The sequence below is a fragment of the Mustela nigripes genome, chromosome 14 (assembly GCF_022355385.1).
Source record: "Mustela nigripes isolate SB6536 chromosome 14, MUSNIG.SB6536, whole genome shotgun sequence".
NCBI classification, from domain to species: domain Eukaryota; kingdom Metazoa; phylum Chordata; class Mammalia; order Carnivora; family Mustelidae; genus Mustela; species Mustela nigripes.
In genome coordinates, this window is record NC_081570.1 from 8,873,208 (window position 1) to 8,890,756 (window position 17,549).

At 51.3% G+C, this 17,549-nt stretch overlaps 1 protein-coding gene across 7 annotated transcripts in view; it reads left to right on the forward strand.

Moving 5' to 3' along the window:
* The window catches only part of VPS13D (vacuolar protein sorting 13 homolog D), a 249,077-nt gene extending 235,088 nt beyond the window's left edge, over window positions 1–13,989 (forward strand). For 4 of the 7 annotated variants that reach the window (XM_059375825.1, XM_059375826.1, XM_059375827.1 and 1 more), the window contains 3 exons: window positions 2,924–3,055; window positions 11,238–11,478; window positions 13,459–13,989. In XM_059375825.1, the coding sequence (XP_059231808.1) occupies window positions 2,924–3,055; window positions 11,238–11,478; window positions 13,459–13,590 (505 nt within the window). In that variant the 3' untranslated portion in view covers window positions 13,591–13,989. Of the gene's footprint in view, window positions 1–2,923; window positions 3,056–5,610; window positions 5,719–11,237; window positions 11,479–13,458 lie in introns of those variants that run through there. The other 3 variants (XR_009399590.1, XR_009399591.1, XM_059375829.1) reach the window with 2 other exon arrangements.
* The last annotated feature ends 3,560 nt before the right edge of the window (window positions 13,990–17,549 follow it).

A 17,549-nucleotide genomic window follows, 5' to 3' on the forward strand; every position in this document is an offset into this window, starting at 1 on the left:
TGAAATTTGGGGCAGATTCTGAGGGATGCCATGGAATAAAGAGATAACTATATGCACCGAACAGCTATTTGATAATGCGATAACACGGGGCACTACTGTTCTGTAGTTGTTACAAGATGCGACTTCCGGGAGCTCAGGTCCAGAAACAAGCCTCCTTTCTTTGACTTCTCTGGCTTCTTTGGATCCCGCCAGAGAAATTTGGGACTTGTAGTCTTCCTCTCGCTGGTAGCAGGCTGTTCCCACTTTGGGTACTAATGAAAAGATTGTTCTTTTAGGGAAAGTACATGTGTTAGCGAAGGCATTAATTTCATGACTATGCCTTCCTGCCCTGTCCTTCGTTTTGACCAGTGTATGTATAAACACACCCTTGATCCTTCTCTCTGGAAGATATAATTCTAGCTGGTTCATATTTTGCCTTAACTTTGTCGACCTACAAGGCTCAGAACCTCTGGTCTTCAAACTCTCCACCAAAGTTTGTACACCACTTTTACTTTTGAGTTCCAGTGAAAATGGCCCTTGTCCTGCCCCCTGCCGCCAACAATTGCATTCATTCATTTACTCAACTCGTGTTTATTGTTTTCAACCACGAACCGGGTACTGTTCTCAATCCAGGATAGCAGTGACTGAAACAAAGTCCTTTTCATGGATGTTCCAGGTGGGGAGCCTAGCAATTAAGCAAATGTTTTATCTAAGTGGGATGTGAAGCAAATGTACTTGGGACACATGGCTAGCTTGGTCTAACGTGTATTTGAAGAGCATCATTCTCGTTGCTGTGAGGAGAACAGACAGGGTGCAAATAGAATAAATTACAAGACTGTTGTCATAATCCATTGCACATCTGGAGATGGTTCGCTAGTTATAAATAGAGATGGAGAAGTTGTTGCAGTGGGGCTCTGTGTGAGTGTTGAACCCGCAGACCTCCCAGTGGATTGGGAAGATGGGGTGAGAAGTGTCAGGATGAAATCTTAACATTGGCAAACTGTGGGGAATGGGCCCCGTCCTGTTCCTCTTGGAGGGAGGGGCCTTTGGGCTTCTACCCCAATAGCCTGAACCTCTTCCAGGAACTTCATGGGCAACAGGATAGTAGAGAGAAAGACGCCTTGGGAAAAGGACCCTTCATCAGCCCTCCCTGGGCAGGGCTTAGAATGACAGTAGTTGTCTCCCAGGCAAGGTGACCAAAGCAGGGCTTTGCTGCCCGGGAAAGGGTACCGCGCTCCCTCCCCGTGTTTGGCCAGCATCCCCCAAGCAGCAGCTGGCCGGCTTCTCCACTGTGGCCCTGCAGCAGCTCCGTGCACTGCTCTCCCACCTTCAGTCAAGGGTGAGCATGTAATTGGCCAACCCAATCTTGAGGCCAACAACACTTAAAGGGCCTAAATCTTGAAGAAGAAATTGCGACTATGTATAGTGGGCATATGTAAGTATGTGTAAAATTTTTTTTACCCATTCCCTTAGTACAGATCACTGAAACTTCTAACCAATCTCCTTACATTAGTGGTATCTAGGGCATCCTTAGTCCAGAACTCGTACAAATGTATTACTGGATTTCTGGCTCTGGCACATGTCAGACATTAACCAGGTGTGGGACTGCACGCATCACGGCCCGGAGCGGAGCGTTGACCTGGGCCCAGGAGCACTTCGCAATGTCCCAGTTTCGCCACTACGTCATTGCATGGCCTGTGGCAAGCTTCTGGCTGTTTCTGTCCGTATTACTACCCCAGTTTGCCCTCTAGGGTACTTCTGTGCCCTACTTCTGTGCAAGTAGGTCTCTGCACTGCCATTATTAGTGCATGGCTCAGAAGGCTGATTCAGTGCTGATTCAAGCCTTATTCCTCTCTGTTCGCTGTGTCTAGAGAGGGATGTTTTGCTTCAGTGGAATCCAGGAACAAATAATGAAAAGTACAGCGAGTACAAGGCCGAGGACAGACCGGCACACTCTTATCAGTCATCTGAAATATGCACAGCCTTTCCAAGACAAATACGGACTCCTGTTTCTAGGAAAACACCGAAAAGTACTTATCAATTACCCCGTATATGGTTTGTGGAAAAAGACAACATCAGCCTACCCTGAAAGCCATGGCAAAGCAGATTCCTTTGGGCAACCTACCGCCGAATGGCATGAGTTAGAGCCGCTGCAGAATCCCAGACTGTGGCCTGGGCCCCGTCCATGGAGCCTCTCCTCGCCCTCCCAGGATTCCTATGCCCAGGCCCTCCCAAGAATCCAGAATCCTGGCATGTGCTTCCTAGATGCCCGGTCCCCCACACTGTTCTTCCTGGCCCTTCCAAGTCCAGAGAGGTGCCTCTCCTAAAGATTCCTAGAAAAGTGGGATTTTCCCAAGTAGAAGTTTCAATAACAGCAACAGCAGGAGCCGTCGCTGGTAGCTAGCCCCCATCCCATCCGGCACAGGCTCCGTGAGCTGTCCGTGGGGTATGTGTCCTCCTATTTTATGGAAAAACTGGAACCTGGTGTTCAAGAATCTAACTCGGTTGTCCATGGTCGCCCAGTCAGGAAACGGCAGAGGCAGGGTTCTCGTCAAAACCAGAGTCTCAGGGCACCTGGGTGCCTCCGTTGGTTGCCTAGACAGGCAGATGCCTTTGACTCAGGTCAGGATCTTGGGGTCCTGGGATCAAGCCCCGTGTTGGGGGCGGGGGTCACCTGCTCAGCAGGGAGCCTGCCTCTCTCTCTCTCTCTTTCTGCTTGCGGGCGCTCTCACTCGCAAATAAATAAATAAAATCTTTCAAAACAAAACTGGAGTCTCCAGCAGCTCCCTCCTAGTGCCTTCACAGGTGAGGCTGCAGCTTGTTGCCCGTCGCTAAAGCCAGAGTGTGCCTTGTATGATGGAGTGCTTTTTATTTCGGATGAGGAAGGGAGATCCTTTAACCATAACACCTAACCTCCCTGCTTGATGTTCCCTTCCCCGTGCAGGACTCAAGCCCAGAGGGTTCGGAAGCCGCGCTGCTGCACCGGGCCCCAGGGGCTGCTGCCCCGCTACTCGGAGAGCCAGGCGGAGGGGCAGGAGCAGCTCTTCAAACTGACAGACAACATTCAAGATGAATTGTAAGTGGGACACCGGCCCTGTTGGCTCCCTGAGCTTGTTGTCTCCTCTGTCTCGGAGTCTGAGACATTTCTCTCGTCCCGAGTGCGCCGTGTCTCTTAGACCCTGGCACCTGTCCAAGATTCCGTGGCCCAAACATCCTACAGGTGTCGGTAGAACTGCTTGTCCAGAGTCTTTAACTCAAAGCAGGGGTTCTCAAACTGAGCTCTGCAGCGGGACCCAAGTGCTTTGTTTCTCGGAAATGGCAGTCCCTTCCTGGTGTGTTCAAAGAGAAGATAAGGAGTAAAACGTTCTCAACGTTGAGGCTTTTCTTCTGTGTAAGATGTTCCGGAGCTCTGATGTTCTGCTGTTTGCTGCAGAACAAAACAGATAAACAGATGGCAGACCACTAGTAGCTGAAAACTAAAGAAAAGCGATCTTTAAAACATTGTTTTGTTACTCTTTGAATGCTAAGCCTTACATACCTTGGGTCTTGCGGTGTTTTCAGTTAGTGAAATTATTTCAAGTTGATATGATAGCTCTCAGTATATCGCTATTTTAGCAGATTCTGTAGACACCCTTTTTAAAGGCTATTTATTTATTTATTTATTTGACAGACAGAGATCACAAGTAGGCAGAGAGGCAGGCAGAGAGAGAGAGGAGGAAGCAGGCTCACCGCCGAGCAGAGAGCCAGATGCAGGGCTCGATCCCAGGACCCTGAGATCATGACCTGAGCTGAAGGCAGAGGCTTTAACCCACTGAGCCACCCAGGCGCCCCTGCAGACACCCTTTTAGCAGAAAAGGCTCTGTGACTTAAGTTGGTATTAGAACCACCGGTCAGAAGGTGTTTGGTTATGCCTAATGAGTAGCAAAATGCTTGCTTAATTTCTTTTAATGCTTATTTATCATATCCTTTAAGCTAAAGCTAAGACAGGAAGGCTCTGAGGGCCGTGAGTATTTTTGGGTTGATGGAGGAGTATCTGAGGCAGAGGTTAGTTCAGGATAGCCATTATTGTCATTGTTAGAGACAGTGCTAAGCTGACCTCATCTCCTATTTTTATAGCAATATTTGAATGGAGACATCAAAAATTAAGTCCAGAAATCATTTGCTGCTTACTGGATCGGATGGCTTCTTCCCAAATGTGTTTTGTATAACCCAAACCCCCTGCAGTGTTACTGGAAGGGCTTTTAAGGATGGTGGTGTGTTACATGGCTTGAGCTCCGGCTGCCATAAAAAAAACACCATTTTCTTACAGTTCTGGAGGTTGGGAAGTCCAAGATCAAGGCACTGGCCAGTTTGGTTCCTGGTGAACGCTTTCTTCCTGCCTTGCAGATGGCCAGCTTCTGGCTGTGTTCTCACACGGCAAGAGCAAGCAAGAGCTCTGGTGTCTCTTAGAAGGACACTAACCCTGTAGGATGGAGACCTTACCCGTTGTGACATCATTTAACAGTAATTCCTGGCTTCAATGCTTCAATGTAAGGATTCTGCAGGGACACAATTCAGTCCGTATCATGCTTCTTTTTAAGTCTAGGCCCATGGGCCTAGACCGTTGCAAAACCCACACTCCCTGGGAAGCTTCACTCCGGGGAGGACTTTCTATTCCTGCTCCTTGGGGAGGATTTAGTGGCTCAGCTGCCCGGTTATGCTGCTTTGCTGATGGAACTTTTGGATGACAGGCCCAGAGAGTCCTTCCTTGGGTCCGGCAGAGCAGCACTGGGATTTCTGTCTGTTCCATTCTCTAGACCATCCTTAGTACCTGGAATTGTTCCTGGCACATAGTAGGCCTGCAGTAAATATTTGTTGAATGAATGATAGCTGGAGAGTGGCGGTGTCGCATTATAGTAATACGCATTCACCTTGCCATCTTTTGGGGGTTTTTTGGCCAAAGGTTGAGATTATAAATGATTGTACGCTGTGCTTTCAATTTCCTCCCCCACTCACCCCTACTTGGTTCGAACCGTCTCTGGCCCTTACAAAATTCATTTTCAGTAGAATGGCATGCGCCAAAAACACAAGGGAGAAATTGTGTGGTACTGCTAACCCAGGATTGTTCTCAGTGAGACATGCACATTGAAAACAGAGCCACGTACGGCTGGAAACTGGAATCAAACTGAAGTCAGTAAAATTGATTTCATGAAACTCTTGAAATTCATATGAACTGGGGAAAGATATTGGGATGAATGAGTTTTGACTCTAAAGATGAAAACCATGTGTTGCTACCCAAGGTTGTGGGTAAATCTCGCCAGTGAATTTTGAAGAAAGCACATGACCGTGGCCTTCCTCGGTACAAGGAAGAAGTCATCAAGGAAGCCAGCAAATTTTCTTAAGTATCCTAGGTTGTCAGGCTGGGTCTTCATGGTGACGTGAACATTAGAATCCTCACTTTGCAAGAAAGGGGTTTTCAAGAAAAGCACACAAGTGCCAAATTATACCTCTGACTTTTATCCTAGAATTGTAATTAAAAACATACTTAAAGACCTAATTATTTGCATATTTTCCTTCAGAGTTAACCCCTTAAAAGGGTCTTTAATACCTTGCTCTACTGTTCTAACTAAATGTTTCCACATTTTTTTCCAGTTAGACTCACTGTTTCACTTCTGGAAAATGTTGTGTAATTACTTCCTGATGTAGTGAAAACCCCACAAAGTCCCCAGCGCCGTGGGCACTTCAACTTTGTCCTCCCAGGTCAAGTTTCATTTAATTTTTCATTTTATTTAATTAATTAGTATTAAAAAGATAGTTACTGACAGAGGATTTCGGGTCTAGCCAGCTGAAAAGGCTTCGGTTTCAGAAGAATTGACTGTTTCTTTGGTATGTTGCAGACTTACCGTTGCTTCCCATTCTTTTTAGTTTGGGTTATGAAATAGGATCCTGGGTTAAGATGATGTTAAAGTAAAATTTGTCCCATCTGATTAAATTAATTTTTCCTTATAACTAGGATCTCATCTGTAGCCAGAGACCTCATTTTCATTTAAAAAAAAAAAAAAGAGAGAGAGAGAAGGAAAGAAAAGAAAAAAAGTCACTATTTTATTTCTAATACTTGATCACAGACAAAGTGACATACCAGTATCGTAAACATTAAGGTGGCTCTTAACCTGATCAGAATGGGTGCCTGTGAGGCGCCCACGTGACCTGGCACTATTCTGGAGCTCGACGACTGGATTGTATTTGCAAAATGTCATTTCAGAAAGTGACATTTATGAGATTTTTTTTCCCTCTTAATACAGAGAAGTATAAAAAAAGAACAGAAAAACAGCCTGTAAACCCACCAGCCAAACCAGTTCTTTCTCTGACGAAGGAAGCATGGGCGCGTGGTCAGCACATCGAGGGCACAGAAAGGAATGAACTCAGGAGCAGATTCTCCTTTCTTGTCTTCTTTGTAACCACACTGCTTATGGTATTTCCCGTCTCGCCTACCCTTCTTCACAAATTGCAGATAGAGACAGAAATCAGAAATTTTTTTAGAGCGCAGGTTATAGTGTTGATTCTGACAGCATAGAACCATCAATGTAAACGTTATAGCAGCAGATACAGCTTGAAAACGAGAACAACAAAAGACCCTTTTGAGCAATGGGATAAAATTCATTTGCTTCCATTTTCCAAACTGGATCATAATCTGTCCATAACCATTGACACTTAGGGAATTGGACATTCTTTGCTATGCCCCTGAATGAAAATTTGTATGTGACAGATCAGCCAGCTGTGCTAAAAAAAGTTAATGGCTTGACTCTATCTGTAATTAGTTAGATCAAGAGTTCCAAGAGAGTTTTGTAACTTCACTTCTGGGTAAAATACAGTCCCAACATACAAAGTTGCATGTGCTCGGGCAGACTCCCCTGGATCTTACAATGTAAATTCACTGTCATTTTGTAAAACTACCTAGCGCGTCAGTGTGTCGAATGCTGCTCTGTGCCAGGGCGAGTGAGAAGTTTTTTTCTTTCCTTGACGAGTTCGCAGTCTGGCAGGGGAAGCAGGACGGTATTACTAACCAACTATAACGTATGATTGCTTTGAAAAAATAGAAGTGTGAGCTGTGTGTTATGAGGCCTCAAGGGGAAGTGATTAATTTATGCTTGGAGAGCCAGGAAAGGCTATGGATGGTTGACCTGGTCCAACAGGATGAGGAGAATTGTGCCTGGGAGAGGAGAGAGAAAGCCCCAAACAAAGAGAAGGATTAGTGCTGGGCACAGGCGTGGAGGCGGCAGAGTTCCTGGATGGTTGGGGTCCGCCGGGTGTGGTGGCAGGTGGCCCACAGTCCAGATCCTAAGAGCTGTACTGAACTCGCCTGTCCTGTAGGCAGTGGTGAGATTTTGAAGAGGACCCCACTGAGAATTACATGTTCACAATGTCACCTTGCCGGCAGCAGAGAAACGGATCACAGTCAGAGACACGCGACAGGAAGGCAGTAGGGGGGGGCATGGGCGTGGTCCACGCCAATAGTGGGGGGACCCCAGTGCAGATGGTGGCTGCGAACAGGAGTGGGGGGACAGAGCTGAGGTGGTTTGGGGAGGTGGCATCAGCGCTGACTAAATACAGAGTCGGAGTGAGGAGGAGATGAGAGTGACCTCCGGGCCACTTGTCCGTGTGGCTGGATGGAGATGTGGCCCAGTGTGCCAGGCAGGCTGAGGGAGGAGGGGGGCTGGAGGAAGGGGCAGCAGCCTGGCCGAGCACATGCTGAGCGTGGGGACCTGTGGGGGTGTGTGCACAGAGAACCTCTGGGCTCTTAACAGGTCAGAGGCTAGAAGGGTGTGCCCAGGGTCCCCCTGAGACCACACTGGCTTTCGTCCTGTGCCATCCCGTGAGGTTTTACCACAGTCCCTTCATTTGTGGGCCAAGAGCAGCCCTGCGTGAAACGGGCTTGTTCCAGAATGAACAGTGGGAAGCCCAGTGTCCAGACACAGCTCCAGGGCGGCCGTGGCGCCGTGAGCTGTGTGAGCAAACACCGCGCCTCCCGAGAGAAGCAGCTTCTGCAGGTGGGTGGCTCGGAAGGGACAAAGTGCTGTGGCTCCGAAGAAAGGGACAGAGGACGGTGCTGCTGGCAGAGGGGAAGGCCCGAGAGCGCTGCCTTGGCCGGCTTCTCCGGTCACCCCGAGCTGCGGCTCCTCTCACAGACGAGGGACATGTTTCGGATCTGTCTCCACAGCAGGGGACCTCTAGTCTAGAGCTGAGCTGTAATCATCCTAGATGCTGTAAAGGAGACGAAGAGGAGGAGGAGGAGGAAGAAACCCGGGGCACTGGCGGCAGGCGGTAGGGGTGTTGGCACGCGTCAGGAGGGAAACAGAGAGGCAGAGCTGTTTGCAGTGTCAGCCGCTGGGTCCTTGCTCGGGCGGCTCCAGGGACACGGCCCCCGGCCATGGCTTCACTCTCTCCGTTTCTCCTCCTCTCACTTGCACCGGCTCTGATCTGCTCTTGATTTGAAAAGACTTCAAAGAGTTGATGCACGTGTCGAGGGTGTGATTCCCGGTGGTGGCTTCAGGGTCCGAATGGGGCCCCTGGGCACAGAACAGAGGTCTGGCCATGAATTCTTTAGACTTTGCCACTTGGTGAAGAACCTGGCAGATAGCGTCACCTCTGTCAGATGAAGAAAGCGAGCCACAGGGACGGCAGCTGGCCTGCGCAGAGTCACCCGGCCTGGCAGCCTTTCCTCCTCTGTGACAAGTGCCACCATCGAGCCTCCAAGCCCAGAGCCACCCTTCCTCCCGCGGCAGCTCTGGCTGGACTAAGGACTTTGCCATCTGTGGCATCTTGGAAAGGAGTCTATTTGAAAGCCTGTGAAAGTGTTCCAGTGTGGAAAGTGCACTAATAATGTCAGCCACCCTGGCCTGGGCGCGAGAGCAGCTGCCCGGATGGAAAGGCCTGGCTTTCTAGAGGCTGGGCCTCCGTGTCCGCTACGGCAGGTTCCAGACAGGTGCAAGTGGGGGTAAGGGTCATGGGGTAGGTCCATCCGCACTGGACCAGAGGAGAGGAAATAACCTCAGCTGGATTTTTATTTTTTATTTTTTAAAGATTTTATTTATTTGAGAGAGAATGAGCAGAGTGAGAGAGACCATACAAGCAGGGGGAGAAGCAGAGGGAGAAACAGACTTTCCGCTGAGCAGGGAGCCCGGTACGGAGCTCGATCCCAGGACCCTGAGATCGTGACCTGAGCTGAAGGCAGACACTTAACCGCCTGAGCCACCCAGGCGCCCCTCAGTTGGATTTTTAATGCACATTCCTGCTCTCACCCCCAGGCAGCGGCCACTTTTGGGGTCTCCTTTGGGAGCCCATTGCATGCCCAGCCCACCTGTACTCAGAAACCATGGACCGTTTGCAGTTTTCATGTCAGTTGCTCAGCAAGTTCTGGGCCTGTGGTGCTTCCTGTCTGCATCAGGATGCTTTTGTCATCTGTCTCTCTCTCTCTGTCTCCCTCTGTTTCTCCTTTCTTCCCCTACCCCAGAGGAGCTGTTGGAGATTCCTTTCAGTTTGATTAAGCGATAACGCTCCTGCCTTGATACTGTCAGAACCTAGAATGTGGGAAATTCTGCACTAAGCGGCCTGAACACCAAAAGCTGCCGGGTAGTTCTGATTTTGGCATTGAGACTTTACAAGTCTGCATTCTTGGCATTGCCAACCAGTTAGAATAGAACAATAAACCCCAATTTTTGTCATGCAAGGCTGTAATTAAAATGGCAACTGGAACAGACGGATACTTACTTGAGTACGTAGGGGGTGGCTGACTCGGTGGTGGTGGGCTCAGAGAGACGCGGGGGTGTGCGATGCGGACCCCCTCCCCCCCCCCCGCTCCTGCATCAGCCTGGAGAGCCACGTCCGTGTCTGGCTGGGCTCTCGAAGGTGAGCAGTTCAGCATTCGAAGGTGGGGGCGGGCGTGGAACATTTCCGTGAGGCTTCCTGGGGAAGTGGGGACCTGGAGACCGTCAGGTGGGGAGGCGTAGGTCTGAAAGGAAAGTGGCCGGGGCCCAGCGGGCAGGCGGGCGCCCTCCCAGCAGCCGTTCTGGGACCGACGAGAAACAAAGCCATCGTGGGACCCCAGTCCCCAAACAGTTCCAGTGGGAGCTTCGGCTCAGCGGCTAGTTTGGAAATTCCTCTCAGGACATCAAGTCCCAGGGGGCCAGAGCTTGACAGCCAGCCTGTCGTCAGCTCTTAGTATGCTTGCCGTCATCTGGTCTCTTTTGCTGTCCTTCGACGTGGCCGCCCCATTGTGGCGGGCTGTCACAAGATGCCGCGGAGGCGGCCAGGCCCCGGAGAGCTGCCGTGGCCGTTTCCAAGGGTCACTGCCCTTCATTCAGGAGCCGAGCTGAAAGGTCTGACATGCATAAATTTCCACTTTAAATCTGGGAGCTCCATGGAGGAAGAGGAATGGGATATTTTTTTCCGAGTGGCCCTACTGCCCCTCCAAGTAATGACTGAACATTAGTCAAAGCAAGACACAGCTTCAGAAAGCACTTTCTAATTTATTAGACTTTTCTGAACATGCAGCGGCGTTCTCCGGGTTCCCGGTCACTGAGGTGTGGAGCCGAGGCCTGGCTGCCTCCCCGGACACTGAGGTGTGGAGCCGAGGCCTGGCTGCCTCCCGGGAGAGCCTCAACAAGGACGGAGGCGGACGTCGCCTTCCCGCACCCGCCCGCTTGGGAACCGAGTTTAAATCCGAGTCGTCGTCCCCCTGCCCCCACCCTGCACCTCCGCCACGCTGGCCGGCGTGGCCGCCCGCGCCTTCCAGGCCCGGCCTTCACCGCCCTTCATTAGCAGTGAACGTTGTCAGCAGCTACTTTGTCAGTGGTGAAAAGTTTGTATTTTCCTCTGTTGTGTCCAGCAAAGCCCGGGTAATGTCATGTGTCCTCTGTGCCTTATGCTCCCCAAAAGCTCTCCCTGCGAAAGCCCCCTGCCCAACAATGCAGTGTCAGGATATAGAGTTTCTCTTGGTGATGCTGTTGGTGGTCATCACGAGCTGCCTTTCTCGGGCAGCCCCGTGTAGGGAGCCCCCGTGCTGTACAGCCCCGGGAGGTCAGTGACACCTTTATTCCCAGCTTGCAATGGGGAAACTGAGGCTCACGGTGTAGTAGACGTAGGGGAGCCTGGACTCAAGGTCAGGAGCCCACAGCACGCCTCCTCCCCTCCTGTCGGCTCGGTGAGCAGGAGCAGCCCCGCCATCGGGGGGCTGAGGCTCCTCTCGGGGCGTCACACTGATTTTCCCCCTTTCTCGGCAGCTTCATCGCCGTGGAGAACATCGACAGCTACTGTGTGCTCATCTCCTCCAAAGCCGTCTACTTCCTGAAGAGGGGCGACTATGTGGACCGAGAGGCCATCTTCCTGGAAGTCAAATACGACGATCTCTACCACTGCCTCGTCTCCAAAGACCACGGGAAGGTGTACGTGCAGGTGACCAAGAAGGCAGTGAACTCGAGCAGTGGCGTGTCCATCCCTGGCCCTTCCCACCAGAAGCCCATGGTGAGTGCGCCGCTGGCCGGTCTCCTGAGCTCCCGAATGGGTGTATGCGGTGGTTAAGAGACAGAAAAGAGCCCTCGAAGGCTTACGCTTTTCACCAGGCACTCGTTTTAGGTTTATGCTGGGCTGTTCTTAGTCCCCGGGGGTTCTGCTCCTCAGTCCCACACACAGAAGGAGCTCGTTGTGCGTTAACTGGGGCGATGCTGCGCTCCCAGCTCCACCAGGAATGACCCAGGCCCTGGGCTTCCCCTGCCCATCGACAACAGTGTGGCCAGTAATGCTGCTGTAGCGAGTGGTCAGGACCTACCCACATGACACGTGGGGGTTTTTATTCCTAAAACGGGACTCTGCAGTGCGTGGCCCTGAGTTAGCGCGCACACTGGCTTCTCGGCTGTTTCTCCTGGGTCACAGTCACAGATTTGTTTTTCTCTGTGGAGAAGCAGTGTCTAGCACAGGCCCTTCCCCAGAATAAATTCTAAATAAATTTTCCTAAATAAAATGGATAGATTGCCTCCAAAAGGTACAAAGTATTGTCATGGCAGGACTTTCAAGTAGTAACGTTCCCATTAGTCACCAGCGTGCATTAAGGATCAGCTGTGTGACCCGCTGGACAGACACTGAGTGTTTCCTGAGGGTTATGTGGCGCGGTGCCATTGGTCCCTCTTGCCTGGTAAGGAGGCTTGGTTTGGGCCCGTGACTCGCTCCAGATTATATGGGCAACGCTGGGAGGAACTGGGGTACAAGCCCGGGCGATGTGACTCCGGAGCTGGCGGTCTAGACCCCTTCGCTGCCTCCACTCAGAGAAACCGTTGGCTCTGCAGAAGCGCGTGTGGGAAGCTCACCACCTCTCGCCGTCCTCGGACTTCTTCGCAGGCTCTGCGAGAGCCCGAGGTGTTAGTCATGCTCAGTTTTCACCTGGTATGCCAGGATTTTCAAAGCCACATTCAAGAATGATGGGCCCTTCAAAATGGCCCTGCTTGCCCCTGGCTCCCTCTGCAGATCGGAAACCACAGCCAACCTTCTTGGGCCTCTCTCCTCAGGAATCCCTCGACCTTCCCCTGCTCAGGAATGCAGTCGGGTTTGGCTTGGCTTGTGCACGCTCCCCTGGGGTCGTTGGCTTAAATCAGGGCTGGTAGATTCACAGAGTTAACACCCAGAAGTTGAGTGTTTCCACAAGTTCCTCTCGATGGTGGGGAGCTTTGCCCAGCCGCGCTTTTGCTCCTCTCAGGGCAAGGGAGCAACTAGGCATTCTTGTCCCTCTATGACTTGTCACTGGACGTTAGAGGTGGGTCCCCATGGTGCAATCCTTCCTTGTCACTCTTGAGCCTCAGCAGACCCTCGCCGCCTCAGAGCTGAGGCCGGTGCTCCCCTCCAGGGAGTCCCAGATGTCAGGTGACTACCGCTTGGCCACCCAGTCACCTGGGGTGTAAAAGATACAGATTCCAGGAATCTCTCCCCACCCCCACATCTGGAAGCAGCATTCACCAGGAACAGGCCCTGGAAATCTTTCTTTCCTTTTTTTTTTTTATAGATTTTACTTATTTCTTTGACAGACAGAGATCACAAGTAGGCAGAGAGGCAGGCAGAGAAAGGCTCTCTCCCCACTGAGCAGAGAGCCCGATGCAGGACTCAATCCCAGGACCCTGGGACCATGACCAGAGCCAAAGGCAGAGGCTTTAACCCACTGAGCCACTCAGGGGCCCTGTCTGGGAATCTTTCTTAAAAGGAAACTCATACCAGGGGTGCCCAGATAATTCAGTCTGGTCCGACTCTGGATCTCAGCTCAAGGTCGCGAGTTCAAGCCCCAAAGCGGGCTCCATGCCGGACGTGGAGTCTACTTTAAAAAAAAAAAAAGTAAACCCATACTGTTCCGGTCTGCCACCAGGCTGGGAGCCGATGCCTGGGCCAGTTGAATGGTCCACATCCTGGGATTTGTTTGGCCACACCCCTGAGGCGTGTTACTAATTCTGTTCTGTTCTCCAGGTCCATGTGAAATCCGAGGGCCTTGCTGTCAAGTTATCACAAGAGATAAACTATGCAAAGAGCCTTTACTATGAACAGCAGCTTATGTTAAGACTCAATGAAAACCAAGAGCAGTTGGAGCCGGATTCCTGAGAGGCCCCGGCTGCCCGAGAGACGCTCCCAGACACCCCAGATCCATCAGGAGGAAAGGCCCTTCGGCTGGGCCTCAGTCCAACCAGAATAAGGTTTGGGGGACGATATCAAGAAACAAGGGGAAGATACAAGAACAAGTGGAAACCATATTAATTTGTGGGTGGGGTGGAGGGTTACTTTAGATTATGGGGAAATCATTTTCAAAAGGTTTTTGTTGAATAACGTTAAAAAAAAAGTGTACTGAGATGAATCTAATTTTTAGATTGCCCTGTATTTTGGTAACATGTATATAGGTACAACTGTGTGTTTGTAAATATATAGGAGCATTTCTGAACAGGGCCTGTGATGTGTGTAAAGGTTTGTTAACTGTAAAGTAATATAAAATTATATTGGATCTTTTATTGCACTAATTCTACACATCTAATTCAGGGTACTCTCTATAAAAAGGCATTCTTGAAAGTTGAAGAATGTTCTGTGTTAGTTTTGGAAACCAGAGAAGTCGCAGGAACAAAGATTGAGTGAGACTGGGGTGCTCTGGTGGGCGCCTTGGAATCCCGGGGCCCCCGAGGCCAGGTGGGGCAGCCTGTGCCCCAGAGCCGGAGCCAGGCCCTGAAGGAGAAGCAGAACGGTGGCTTGGAAACCCGTCTTTTACTTATTTCCCACCCCCACTTCGTTTTTCCCTCCATCTGTTTGGCTTTCTCCTGACTAGTCTTGCCCAACTTTGAGGTAAATTGTGTTCTGTTCACTGTGGGTCTAAGTGTGCGTGTGCACACTCATGCACACCAGCATTGTAAGTTTTTCTTGGGTTATCATCAGAGAGGGTCAGTTTGAAACACTGGTAGGCTCTGTTGATTTAGAAGGAAAAACATCTCACAGAACTGTTTGTTTTAACAAATCAAAAATCCACAGACTTCTCAGAAGGCCCCACTCAGAAGGCTCTCCTTTCTGGGCAACAGCAGGGAGGAGGTCCCAGGACTCTTTCCTTCCGATAAAGCCACAGGCAGGTACCACAGCTGCACAGCCCTGGGGTCAGCAGTGGTAACACCAGACGAGAAGGGACAGAGTCTCGGGAAAGGGAATGAAATCTGAGTATTAAGAAAAGCTGTTTTGTCCGGTTTTCATGGAACCAAGATTTGGCTAGAACATCTCTTGTCCTTGGTCTTAAGTTCCAGCCAGTTAGCAAGGCCTGCTAGGAGAGCCCTCTTTCTCCTGGGGCTTGTTTTTGCTGTTTCCCTGGGAGGGGGGGCTCCCTCCAGCATGAATGACGAGCTTTGTGATTTCTTAATTTTCATTTTGACAAAACTCATCGGTCTCGATGGCCTCGTCACACATAACCGAGGTCGAGACGCACAGCATCAGCGGATGTGTAGAAGGTTTTGGTGTTTGGAAGTCCTGACCCAAACCCTTCCGCGACGCAGATGAAGCTGATCTGTCCACCTCACTGGCCCTCCCCTGCACGTGTGCACATGTGTGTGCATGTGCGGGCACGTGTGAGTGTGTTTTCAAAGAAGCTGGAGGGGAGCGTTAGCACCAGTGCTCGAGAGCTTTGGCCCAATAGTGTTTCCAGGGATCGTCGTAAACTCCAAGGTCTGTGTCTTCTTCACGAGCTCTAAGTTGGTGGACTGCAAAATCGGAACTTGGCTCGTGAAGGGTTGGGGCGGATTTTGGTTTGTTGTTTGTCTTTGCTGGGGGGCAGTCACGACCCTCCGCTCACTCTCAAGACCCACAGCAGCGCGGCCCGGTGTCACCTGCTACGGGCCCCCCCCCCAGCCTCCCCAGCTGTACCCCACTTTTGCCATCAGTGACCCACCGCCAGCCGGAGACCACGATCTCCTAAAGATGAGACTCAGAAGGGCTGATTGTTTGCCTCCGTGAGCCTTCTGTCGCTTTCTGGAATGAAGTCAGTGGGATTTCGTGTGACCGAAGCGGACGGCCCTCAGCCCCTGGTGGCAGCTGGGATGCAGGAAGCCCGCCGAGGGCTGCGCCGAGCAGAGCTGCTACCCACGGGCCACCAAGAGGTGTTGCGTGTGGTGCCCTCCTCCCAGAGCCCTTCTGACTTTAATCGGCTCTAGAAACAGTCACTCGGCCGGTGGATTGTGCAAGTCCTCACCCGGAGGAGCCTGAGAAGATGCTAGAGCTTCTGGGGCTCTCTGCCCTCGCGGGCCCCCCGGGGGAAGGCTTCAGGGGCCTTGGACTGAGCCTCCTGCTTGGCCAGGAAAGAATCAAAGCCCTGAAGGAAGCAGGCCCTGCCCCAGGCCCCTTGAGTGCCTGGTTTCTTTTTCAATTGGTGTTTAGCCCGTGATGTCTAAGACTTTGTTATGATAATTTCTCCTGATTTTCATGCTGTCCCAAATACACAGTTTCTCTCTGAGAAAAGTAAAAGAAATTGAATGAGGAGAAATTGGATAAGGAGAAATCAAAAGCCATCCTAATTCCCGACCCAGCACAGTCGGCCAACCCACAGGGCAGGGCAGCCAGAGCTGTGGCCTTGCCCGCTGGGAGCACTGGCCTGAGGGAGGCGCCCGCGCACCCCCTGAGGGGGAGGCAGCCGTGTCCAGCCTCTGTGGCAGGGCCAGCGGCCTGCTGGGGACTCACCAGGATGTTCAGAAGGCTCTAGGGCAACCTTTTTTTTTAAAGCATCATCTGTGCCTCAAAATACCATAGTAGCTGCTTGATAAAACCTGAAATTAAATTAACTGGTTCTCTACTGTGTAAACATGATTACTTACGGTCACCGATCTGTTAAGACTCTTTCATCTGTTCCTCATGTCAGAGTCGTTATTTTTCTTCCTGTGGAATAAAATGCTTTATTGACTTCCCAGACAAGTCGTTTGCTTCTGGTCTTTTGGTGTTCATAGACTCTAGAACCATCGCCGGTGACTAGTGCCACACATATTACAGCGTTCACGGTAACACGCAGCCTCTCCCCCTTGCTCCCCACAAGCACACTACAGGGGCAAAGCCCTCACCTTGACGAAACCCTCAGCTTTCAGCCTCTAGAGCCCGGCTTTGTGCGGGCAGCCCTTCCTCTCCCCCCACTCTGGTGACTGACCCGGCAGGGTCTCTGCCGGTTGGAAGTTGTCATGTCGGCTGAGGAGAGGGGGCTTCAGGGGGAACAGGTTTAGAGCTCACTTTGTATGTGCTAAGTTGAAGGTGCCTCCTTGACGCTGCTTGAGCCGGAGCTCGAGAGAGACGTCCAGGCCCGAGGGGACTCCTATTGGGTGTCCTCAGCATCCAGATGACCCATGGAGCCTGGATGAAGTCCCCAGGGAGATAAGTCGAGTGGGTCTAGCAAAAAAATAAAATAAAAAGCCCCAGATCTGAGCCTTGGGGCTCCCCAAAGTTTAGAGTATAAGCAGGTGGAGAGGAAAATTCAGCAGGAGTGTCCAGACACAGGCCTGAAGCCCGGAGGGTTTGGATCCTAGAAGCCGAGTCCGGAAAGCTTTCAGAGAGGAGGGAGGATACCAGGTGCTTTTGCTAAGTCGGGTCGGATGAGGAGCAGCAATACTGGGTCCCAGCCCCGGGGTCCGTGGAGTGGAGAAGGGGAGAACCGGACGGCATCAGAGCCCAGAGGAAAATGGAAGGAGGGTCGGGGGGACTTGGATTGGCAACAAGGAATATCCACAACCTTGTGGAGTAACCCGGCTAGAAATGGAAGGAGAGAAGCAGCGGGAACTTCGAGAAGGGTGAGGGGTGATCATACAGGAAGGCAGTCAAAGGGGAGGAGGGAGACAGGCCAGGAAGAGGGGTAGATGTGGTGGAAACTTAAGGACATCTTCGTTTCCTTGTTTCCGTTGCTTCTCCTTGGTCAGATGAGCAGAGAGGGAGCACGGACGGACGGACGGACGGACGGGAGGTGACAGAGATCTGGAGGAAGGGGGAGGGGCGGTAAGACAGACATTTGAGACCATGGGAAAGTGAGCAGACCAGGGAGGTACGGACAGTAGGTCAGCCAGGAA